The 11,794-nt window shown below is 41.7% G+C and overlaps 1 protein-coding gene and 1 pseudogene across 1 annotated transcript; one reads left to right on the top strand and one right to left on the bottom strand.

Annotated features, from left to right (window-relative positions):
- Positions 1-1,790: 1,790 nt before the first annotated feature.
- On the bottom strand, positions 1,791-8,792 carry LOC113567184 (annotated as a pseudogene).
- Positions 8,793-8,947: 155 nt separating this feature from the next.
- LOC113567183 (borealin-like) lies at positions 8,948-11,203 on the top strand. The gene is made up of 3 exons (XM_026994355.1): positions 8,948-8,977; positions 10,479-10,639; positions 10,699-11,203. The coding sequence occupies exons 2-3, from the start codon at positions 10,492-10,494 to the stop codon at positions 11,106-11,108; spliced, it is 558 nt and encodes a 185-aa protein (XP_026850156.1). The 5' UTR covers positions 8,948-8,977; positions 10,479-10,491; the 3' UTR covers positions 11,109-11,203.
- Positions 11,204-11,794: the final 591 nt, after the last annotated feature.

Below are 11,794 nucleotides of genomic sequence, written 5' to 3'. Positions count from 1 at the left end.
AGAGTGGCGTGATCACCGTGAGGCCCTACAAAATGACCGTGCCCAGTAAGCACATTATGATGCAACTGGACGAGAAGGCACTCCAGCAAGTGAAGATCTTGCATGCCCATCTGGAGCTGCTTATTGAAATGGCCACAAAGGTGGACGAGATGTAGGATATATGGGGATCGAATTAATAATTACAGACAGCTACACTTAACACTTACATACTTCATACGTCAATATTCGACTCCTTCATTATCATATTTTAAGTGGCTCTGTTCAAGTGTTTCTTGGTTGTTGTTCTCTTGCTTCTTGGTTGTAAAATTAATTAATACAATTAAATACTTTTAAATAGATGTGTAAATAAATATCTATGTTTGAGCTCGCAGAAGTTTCTTTTCGTCTCAATTTGTTTTCTAATTTAGATTTTTTAAACATGTTGCTATTGTGTTGCATGTGTCTCCGTGAGTGTGAAAAAGAAGAGAATGGCATGCCCGATTGGCCCCGACTGAAGGAAATATCCTTGATTCCTAGACTCCATCAAATCAGGGACATCTTTTCGTGGAACGCCAGGATCGGCCCACAAATAACGGAGCTGAGGGTTTTGGCTAGCCCAAAAAGTATGTTTGATATTTTGTGAGTGGGCCATGCCAGCCCAGAAGTATGTCATACTTTGGGGACTGTACACAGTAGTAGAGTTTAAGCGAGCGGGAACTTTGTGAGCCGCGGCAAGGGCCACGGCTTTACTGAACTCAATTACTATATACAAATGTGAGCTTATGATTGATGTTATTTATACAATAAATTTTATATGTGGTTGTCACTGTTCGCAAAAGGGGCCAATTGATTTTTTCCCACGAACAATTTTCATAGTAATCGCTCGAACCGTTTTTATATATATTCGATTTGATCGGTTTTCATTTTCTTGAAATTTTGCTTAAATCTTTCTCTTCTTTTCTATTCTCTCACAAACAACAGCCGTTTTATCTAGTTCCCTTTTGCCAGAGTATGCACATTGCACGAGGATGAGTGAGATAGAGCGATAGAGAGAATTAGAGGGCGCGTGGAAGGGGAGCTCAGCCGCGGCAATTTCTTTTTTCCTTCCGATCTAATACAGATTCGGCAATCTGCTAGATATTCTCCAGTAAGGGGCGTGCCAGGTCCTTTTTGATCGGCTTGATCAGCTGGAAAGGAAAGTAAAGGACAATTTGCTTGGTTTTAATATAGATTTTCTTTATATATTTCTTTGTATACATATATATTCGAGTGTATGCACACAACTGCTTGGATTAACACATCCTAAAACTGGGCTTTGAATGATGCTCGTAATACTTAGGGAGTTTGAGGATGGGGTCTTGGGATTATTGAGCCTCGTAACAGAGAGAGAAATCGAAGTAATTATTTGTTAATTTGGGACACTACTTTGGCCTCACTGTGTTTTGTGCTGAAATTGGGGCTGTCCAAAGTGTTTACAGGAGTTCAAGTTATTTGTGGTGTTGTGTGATATCCTGGGTCCTCGTTTATAAAGTGTGTTCTTAGAAAGGGAAGCTATTACTGATTGCCTTGAAGCGGTTTCAAGAGTGGGATTTACAAACCTAAAATTAACTATTTACATGTCTCGGATGTTGCACCATTTGTAGGAACAGATAAATCATATATGTATTCAAATTTTGAATGGAGCTTGCGGGATTATACAAATTGGTTATAAGTTTCTTATTTTGATGAAGGGGCAAACATTTGTTGTAGAATTTTATTTGTATTATTTAATAACCGCACAAAAAATACATCGTATGTTCATCGTGCCCGATCCTACTCGATGTAGATGTCCTCGATGGGATAAGCAGTTTCAATGAATTTCTGATAGAAACGCTGAAAGGCCCGTCTGAGGAAGGATACAAGAATATATGTTAAGGTTTATCTTTGTGAGCATTTGATTTGAATGAAAACATTACCCAACTGCCTCGGCCACTGGCCTGGTGGACTCTGAGCCCTTGAAGACGTGGCACGCAAAGCGCTGCACTGTGGGATGCTTCGTAATGAAGCCAATGAAGCGATGATCGCGAGGGTGAAATGCACAGAACGAGACGTTCTTTAGCGAGTAGAAATAGTCGATGCAGGGCTTCTTTTCCTTTTTGTTCTAAGGGGAGAACAAACACAAAGGCTTCCTGAAGGATGACTCATTAACAGTTAGAGCGACATTCAGTACTTACATTGGGGCCCGAACGATCCACCATGCGTAGTCCCTGATCGGAGACCTCCAGAATACAGGTCTGTCCGGTGGGGGGGCACCGTATTCGCCCACGATTTTGAGTACCGCTTGACAGACCACGCCGGTGCCCTTGTGCGCCAGCGTCTCCACGGATCCGAGGTATCCAAGCAGATAGCGCTCCTTCTTCACCAGCTGCACCGTCGGATCGAACTCGTTGTAGTCCAAGTCGACGGCATAGGCCGACGGGAAGATGCCCTGCCTTCCTGTGCGCAAGTTCACGCCCTCGCACCACAAGTCCTCGGCCTCCTTCTGCACGTAGATGGCATCGCCGATCTCCAGCTCGATCTCGTCATGATGTCGTGGCACAAACTTGTGCAGTCCGCGGTGTGTGGCCTCCAGCATCTCCAACTGCCCGAAGGGCACGCCACCAAATGGCGGAGGAAACGGTGACTGGGAGACGGGCGATGTGATCTGTGGCGACATGCTCTTGAAGTCATTCGGGGAGTGCGCTGTGCTGTGGCCACTGTCCACATCCCCCAGGCTCTGCAGCCGCTCCGAATCGGGGCTGGAGTCTTCATCCATTAGATAGCCGCACTTCAGCGAGAGGAATGAGCGTTGTTGTCCGGTGCGCGGTGCAGCCAAGGGACCTCCAATGATTCCGCCGCCTCCAGTTCGAAACTCATCGGCCAGCGATCCGTAGTTAGTGCCACCTAAAAGATGCAGAATGGAAGCTGCAACAAGGCCATGAGTGGGTAAGATTTCAGCTACGAATGGGGCAAGGATTCCCTCTACTTACATTTCTGGTTTTTTGGTATCTCGGGCAACTTGCGACGTCGCCGTGTGGCTGCCGCATTCGGAGTCAACAGATCCGTGCTGGCGCCAATGGTCACGGGGGCCGACTAGAGAGCATTGGGGGCCATTCCCATGATGCCGCCAATGGCATCCTGATGGTTCAATGGGTGATGCCGATGTGAGTTGAACGAGTCGTTTGTGTCGAGAGAACCGTCCGATGAGAGTGTGACTTTGAGACCATCCCCCAGCTCGTCGTCCTCCACTTGGCGCAGCTTGGGCTCACGTTCACGTTCCGCCATGCCCATGCCCCCAATGCCATCCTCCTGGTCCGAGCCATCGCCATCGCTCTTCGAGGAGGTGGAGTCCTCCATATCATCGTTGGGAATTAAACTGAGGCAGAGTAGAGGAATTGTTTTGAGGACAGAATATTGAAGGACAGAACTGTTCAAAGTGACCGCCACGATAATTAGATATTGATCTGTAACAACACTGCGCATGTGCCCTGCTGCATATCGATGTTCTCATATCGATGTTCTGTATATCGATGTTCCCTTTTCGGTGTCTCTCTCTTGCGTATGTTACTCGGAAGCACATATAATTCTGTATACTGATATTCTGCTGTCTTACAAATAAAATAACTTTAACAGGTTATGGGCCCAGACACCAATTCACCCAGAAACAGTATAAAACAGAAACAGTGAGAAACAATAAACATTGTTTGGTGCTTAGTGAAAAGCAGTGCTAAAAAACGGCATAGACTCATTGGGGTTATGTGTGTACATAGAAAGGCAAAAGAACAAGTTGAACAAATTCAACGGAGATTCGCATTGTGTTTTTTGATTCGAATTTTGCAGCGAATCGGACCGTTGCCGTGGTTTAAAGTCCAAAATAAAGCAGTCCCAACAGATCAAGAAACACAAAAGCGAACGGAGACTCAAGTGTGTATACCAAAAAGTGCGTATGCCAAGCCGCACAAAACGGCGAGTGTGTATACCCAAAAGTGTGTATACCAAGGCATAGAAAATCGCGAGTGTGTGTGTGTAAATAGCAACTCGGGGGGATACTTAAAAGAAAACGAAAAAAACAAAAGAAAGACACGGACAACAGTATTGTCGTCGTAGTTTCTTTGTGCATGAGACGATCGACAGTTACAAATTTTGCACTGTGGGACAATAAGTATAAAAAATGAGTGGAAATATGAATTTCAATATTGAGAAACTGGACGAAAACAATTATAGCACATGGGAAGTTTTGATGAGAAGTGTTCTCATACAAAATGATTTGTGGCCAATCGTCAGTGGTAAAATTGAGCTTAGTGAAAGTGCAACAAGTGAGCAACGTGCAGCTTTTGAACTAAAGGATCAAAAGGCGTTGGCGTAAATTTTACTTTGTGTTAAATCGACCCAACTAAACAATATTAAAAATTGTGTATCGTCGTCACAGGCATGGCAAAAGCTAAATAAAATTCACAGGCCAAGCGGACCAGCAAGGGTAGTGTTTTTAATTAAACAATTGTTGACGTTAAAAATGTCGGATGGTATAAGTGCACAGGAATATTTGCGGAAATTCCAGGTGGTACACGAGGCTTTAGCAGAGGTCAACATAAAGGTTGATGAAAAGATCTTATCAGTTGTGTTGCTAAATGGTTTGCCTAAATCGTATGAAAGTTTTGTTGTTGCGATTGAGACGCGAGATGATTTGCCGAGCTTGAGCATGCTAAAAATAAAAATTTCTGAAGAAGCGAATAGGCAGGAAGATAGCATTAGCAAGGAAATTACAAGTAGCGCGGAACTACACGTCAGTTATGACAACAACAATTTTAAGAAAAACTTTAAGAAGGGCAAAAAGTGTTTTAAGTGCGGAAAGGAAGGCCATTTTAAATCGGAATGCCGTGCTAAAAGCAAGCAGGAAGAAGCAAACAACAAGGGCGCAAACAGTAAAAGCGGGGAAAGATTGGGTACAATGCTTTGCGTAACCGAATATGACAAAGTGGAACCAGAAAAATATGTACCAATCCTAAGTTTAGCTAAGCCGAATGACCAGATGTTAAATGCATGGTGCATAGACAGTGGCGCAACGGCGCATCTATGTTGTGACAAGGAACGCTTTGTGTCGTTCACGGAAGATAATCAAAAAGTATTTTTAGCCGGCGGTAAATCACTTATTGCTGAAGGGCATGGAACTGTTCAAGTAAAGTTCGGTGATAGATCCGTTACGATGGAAAATGTTATCTTGGTACCAGATTTGCAGTACAATTTTATATCGGTCACAAAACTATTAAAACATGGAAAAAAAGTTGTGTTTGAGAAAAATCAAGCGATGATTTTTGAAAACGGAAAAATAGTTATAAAGGCACATCTGGAAAATGGATTGTTTATGGTTCAGGACAATCAGGAAAAGTGTATGAACATTGTAAATGTTGAGGCAGATGCATTCAAATGGCACAATAGGTTCGGACATGTACATTTTGACGCATTAAAGGAAATGGTTAACAAGGAGATGGTAATAGGTCTCAAGGGCATATACAAGCCAAAACAAGTGTGTGCAACATGCGCAAAAAGTAAAATTTGCGTGCAACCATTTCAATCTAGCACAAACAGGTCAAAGGGCGTTCTAGACTTAATACATACTGATGTATGCGGTCCAATGCAAAAGCAGTCAATGGGAGGCAATCGATATTTCGCCACATTTATTGATGATTGTTCAAGATATGTATCAGTAAGTTTCCTAAAAACCAAAGATCAGGTTTTCGAGGCTTTTAAAGAATTTAAAAGTCAAGTTGAGTGCCAAACTGGGAGAAAAGTCAAGGTTTTACGAAGCGACAATGGCCGAGAATACATATCAAGCGTTTTTGACAATTACCTAAACCAAAATGGAATAAAGCGAAACTTAACAGTGCCATATACACCTCAACAAAACGGAGTTTCAGAAAGGGCCAACAGAACATTGGTAGAAATGGCAAGAAGTATGCTGCTGGGTTGAGTGAATGCTATTGGGCAGAAGCGATTCGAACTGCCACGTATTTGCGAAATAGAGTGGCAAGCAGCTGCTTGAGCGGGGTGACACCTTTTGAAATATGGACAGGTCGAAAGCCAGTGGTATCGCATTTAAGAGTTTTTGGCTCAGTAGCGATAGCTCTAGATAAAACAAAGAAATCAAAGTTCGCACAGAAAGGCTTAGAGTATATAATGGTGGGCTACTCGGATACGGCCAAAGCATACCGTTTGGTCAGTAAAGAAACCAGGAAACTCGTAGAGAGTAGGGATGTCATTTTTGTAGAACCTGAAGGGGGCAAACTAGATGCATCATGTTCCAATGACATATCATCAATTGAGGTTCAACAAAACCAGAACGCTGAACCCGAAATGGATAGCGAGCAATTTAAAGATCCAGAAAATGAGCCAGAAAATCAGGAGGAGATTAGGTCTAGTAATGACATTCTTGTAATTCCAGAACCAATAAGAGGACCAGGACGCCCAACCATAGTACGGACGGGCAAACCAGGACGACCAAGGAAGCAGTATCATATGCTCAATGCGATACTGGCAGCAGACGTACAAGTTACACAAAACTACGCACAAGCTGAACGGTCTACTGAAGGCGAGATATGGAAAGCATCAATGAAGGACGAGTACGAATCTCTCGTGAAGAACGGCACGTGGTCGCTTACTAAATTGCCTAGCGGGAAAAAGTCCATTGGATGCAGATGGGTTTACGCAGTTAAGTCCAATCCGGATGGAAGCGTGAACAGGCTCAAATCACGTCTGGTGGCGAAAGGTTGTAGCCAACGCTACGGGATCGACTACAAGGAAACATTTGCACCAGTTGTACGCCACGCAACTATCAGGTTGATAATTGCACTTGCAGTCGAACATGGTCTCCACCTACATCAAATGGATGTTGTCACGGCGTATCTCAACGGCGAATTGGAAGATGAGGTTTTTATGAGACAACCTGAGGGCTTCATCAGCGAAGTTCACCCAAATCACGTTTTGAGGCTTCACAAAAGTATATATGGCCTAAAACAATCAGGAAGAGTGTGGAACTCTACGTTGGATGCAACGCTGAGACGCATTGGTTTTATACCGACTGTCAACGAACCCTGTCTGTATCGTAAGCCAGGTAAAAATATGTGTCTAATAGCTGTCTACGTAGATGACATTATTTTGGCGTGTAAGGACCTAGATGATATATCTGATATCAAGATAAAGATCGCAGCAGAATTTGATGTGGTTGACATCGGGCCTATGCAATACTTTTTAGGTATTGAGGTGAAACGTGAAGGCAGTACGGGTGCGATTTCAATCAGCCAACGGAAATATATTAGAGAGTTGCTCGAACAGTACAATTTGAAAGATTGTCGACAGACGTCCACGCCTCTTGAAGCTGGTTACCAGGTGGCATGCAACAAAGAGGATTGCCGCAGGGTCGACATCACATCGTTCCAAAAGCTAATTGGAGAGTTATCTTATCTTGCTGTTATGACTCGTCCAGACATTGCGCATTCGGTGAACAAATTAGCACAACGTAACAAGGATCCTCATTCCGAGCATGAAGCGGCAGCCAAGCACATCCTTCGATATTTGGGAAAAACTATCGACTGGGAGATATGCTACACAAAGCAAGGAAAGGCAATTGAGTGTTTTGTTGATGCAGATTGGGCAAGTGATATGACGAACCGAAAGTCATTCACTGGCTATGTATGCATGTTGGCAGGAGGAGCGGTTTCTTGGGAGTCAAGAAAGCAATCGACGGTTGCCCTCAGTTCCACGGAGGCAGAGTACATAGCCTTATCATCTGCAGCAAAAGAGGCGATATACTTTCGCAGCCTACTGATTGACTTAAAGCTGATATCCAAGGAGTCAGCTATTCAGATGTACGGCGACAACATTGGAGCACAGCAGCTTGCTAGAAACCCCATGTTTCATGCACGTACAAAGCACATCGACGTCAAGATACATCATATTCGAGAGGTTCTCAAGAGAGGTGAAGTCAACATTGCATATCTGCCAACCGATGAGATGATAGCAGATGTCCTCACAAAGAACTTAGCCAAGGTTAAGCACCATAAATTTGTAATCTGTGGCATCCACAATTTCGACGATACGAGAAAACTAGAATCGTAGAAGATGACTATATCTTCTAGAGTGCAAAATCTGAACCAGATCGTATAATTATTACAGCCAGAATCACGAAAACAATTTCACTCTTTCTCGCTCTGTCTCACTCTAACACACAGGTTTCATGGTCGGTTTTGCCAATTGCAAAATATGAGTTCAAGGATCTCAGAACCTATAAAAGCCAGAGCAACCAAATTTGGTATCCACACTCCTGTGATATCGGACCTTGACCGTTTCCTGTCCAAATTTCGCCACACCCCCTTCCGCCCCCGCAAAGGACGAAAATCTGAGGCAACCACAAATCTCAGAGACTATTAAGGCTAGAGTAACCAAATTTGGTGCACACACTCCTTTAAGATGTCACTATAAAACGTATATCTCAGAATTTCGCCCCACCCCCATCCGCCCCCACAAAGGACGAAAATCTGTTGCATCCACAATATTGCAGATTTGAGAAAACTAAAAACGCAGAATCATAGATAATGACCATAAAATAATATTTTTTCTAACCAGATTTGGCAGATTCATTAAGTCATTATAATCACATATCACCTATTTAAGTAGTTTTCCATTAGGTTCAGTTCGAAAATTACGCACTAATGAGTGCTATTACCGGGGCTACCCCGTTTCCTATCAATCAAATTCTGTATCACATATTGAACAAAAATCAAGTTCAAACTAACGTTCATCGTAGTAGCCCGTAAATTATTGTAACAAGTAACATAGGTTTCCAAAATTCATAATTCAATCGGCAGTAGAGACGGAAAGGTTAAACAAAATAAATAATTCAATCGGCAGTAATAATACAAAAATATTTTTGAAGAATATATTGAAAAAAAAATCAAGTTCAAACTAACGTTCATCGTAGTAGCCCGTAAGTTAGTGTAACTAGTAACATTGGTTTCCAAATTTCATAATTCAATCGGCAGTAGAGACGGAAAGGTTAAAAAAAAATTTAAAATTCAATCGGCAATAATACAAGAATATTTTTCAATTTTTTTAAGTTCAACTAACGTTCATCGTAGTAGTCCGTAAATTAGTGTAACTAGTAACATTGGTTTCCAAATTTCATAATTCAATCGGCAGTAGAGACGGAAAGGTTAAAAAAAAATTTATAATTCAATCGGCAGTAATAATACAAAAATATTTTTAAAGAATATATTGAACAAAAATAAAGTTCAAACTAACGTTCATCGTAGTAGCCCGTAAGTTATTGTAACAAGTAACATAGGTTTCCAAATTTCATAATTCAATCGGCAGTAGAGACGGAAAGGTTAAAAAAAATTTAAAATTCAATCGGCAATAATACAAGAATATTTTTCAATTTTTTTTAAGTTCAACTAACGTTCATCGTAGTAGTCCGTAAATTAGTGTAACTAGTAACATTGGTTTCCAAATTTCATAATTCAATCGGCAGTAGAGACGGAAAGGTTAAAAAAAAATTTATAATTCAATCGGCAGTAATAATACAAAAATATTTTTGAAGAATATATTGAACAAAAATAAAGTTCAAACTAACGTTCATCGTAGTAGCCCGTACATTTTTGTAACAAGTAACATAGGTTTCCAAATTTCATAATTCAATCGGCAGTAGAGACGGAAAGGTTAAAAAAAAATTTAAAATTCAATCGGCAATAATAATACAAGTATATTTTTGAACAATCAGGCAGGCTCCGTTTTTCATTTACTTTTGCGGATTACGTTTTCAGCCAAAACGTTTCGTTTTCGTTTTAAGGTGTTCCATTTTTCACATATTTTTTTTATCGATATGTTACATTTTGAAGTCCGAATTAAATTGGGCGGGAAACAGCTGTGCTCACCCAGATGTTCTGTTAAGCACATGTTACAAGCACAGTCTGAGCTGTTACATGCACATTTGTGCTGTTATACGCAAAAATTTATTAATTGCCAACGTTCCGATAACCAAATCGGAATGCGTCAGCTGCTTACACCAAAACGAAATTTGTTGTTGCTGTGGCCAATTTTTTCCGAGCCAAATTTTAGGTTGGGTTAAAATAAAATTATTTATAAAGAAAGCATTATTAATGAATCAATAAGTCATCTATTTTTTTCCTTTTGCAATTAAGGTTCGTTTTGTTGTATAAAAAGCCGTTTACTTTTCATTTCGTCAACGAAAATGTTTTCGTTTTGAAAACGAAGAAATCTTGCGGAATGGGAAAAAGAGAGCCCCAATTTATGTGATTTCAAAAGTAAATCGGAAAACTTTTGTGAATGTGAAAAACGGAGCCTGGCTGAATATATTTTTGAAGAATATATTGAACAAAAATCAAGTTCAAACTAAAGTTCATCGTAGTAGCCCGTAAATTATTGTAACAAGTAACATACGTTTACAAATTTCATAATTCAATCGGCAGTATAGAAGGAAAGATGCCTCGCCGCCGAGCTTCACGTCGTAAGCTGATGACCAAGACAGCTGACCAAACGGAGGCTCAAACCATGTCCGAAGCTGCTCTGGAGGAGACCGATGAGCTTGAGAAGTGCGCTAATCAAGTGGACACTAATACCATGGGGGAGGGTGAGTGAATGCAAATGATTGGTAATACATTAACGCAATACACACCATATCCTTTTCAGGTACCGAGCCCCCACACAGCCGAGCTCGCAGCAGCTCCCCTGATCGCGAACGTTGCGGCAGTCCCCAGGGCTCCCAGGGCTCCCTGTCGCCGCACTCCCTCGAACAATCGTTGGACCAGGATAACCCCTTTGATGTGCCAGCCGTAGTGTTCGAACGTTGGCCGCGCGCCGATGAGTTGGTGCTCTCCGACGCCGGCAGCCCGCTGGCTTTCAAGAAAAACTGGGATGACTGTGCTGATGTGTACATTTACTGCGAGAGTGGCGTGATCACCGTGAGGCCCTACAAAATGACCGTGCCCAGTAAGCACATTATGATGCAACTGGACGAGAAGGCACTCCAGCAAGTGAAGATCTTGCATGCCCATCTGGAGCTGCTTATTGACATGGCCACCAAGGTGGACGAGATGTAGGATATATGGGGATCGAATTAATAATTACAGACAGCTACACTTAACACTTACATACTTCATACGTCAATATTCGACTCCTTCATTATCATATTTTAAGTGGCTCTGTTCAAGTGTTTATTGGTTGTTCTCTTGCTTCTTGGTTGTAAAATTAATTAATACACTTAAATACTTTTAAATAGATGTGTAAATAAATATCTATGTTTGAGCTCGCAGAAGTTTCTTTTCGTCTCAATTTGTTTTCTAATTTAGATTTTTTAAACATGTTGCTATTGTGTTGCATGTGTCTCCGTGAGTGTGAAAAAGAAGAGAATGGCATGCCCGATTGGCCCCGACTGAAGGAAATATCCTTGATTCCTAGACTCCATCAAATCAGGGACATCTTTTCGTGGAACGCCAGGATCGGCCCACAAATAACGGAGCTGAGGGTTTTGGCTAGCCCAAAAAGTATGTTTGATATTTTGTGAGTGGGCCATGCCAGCCCAGAAGTATGTCATACTTTGGGGACTGTACACAGTAGTAGAGTTTAAGCGAGCGGGAACTTTGTGAGCCGCGGCAAGGGCCACGGCTTTACTGAACTCAATTAGTATATACAAATGTGAGCTTATGATTGATGTTATTTATACAATAAATTTTATATGTGGTTGTCACTGTTCGCAAAAGGGGCCAATTGATTTTTTCCCACGAAC

This window comes from Drosophila persimilis, unplaced genomic scaffold (assembly GCF_003286085.1).
Source record: "Drosophila persimilis strain 14011-0111.01,24,50 unplaced genomic scaffold, DperRS2 tig00002211-arrow-arrow-pilon, whole genome shotgun sequence".
Lineage (NCBI taxonomy): Eukaryota > Metazoa > Arthropoda > Insecta > Diptera > Drosophilidae > Drosophila > Drosophila persimilis.
The sequence above is the reverse complement of the archived record's forward strand: the minus strand, read 5'-3'. Positions and strand labels throughout refer to the sequence as shown.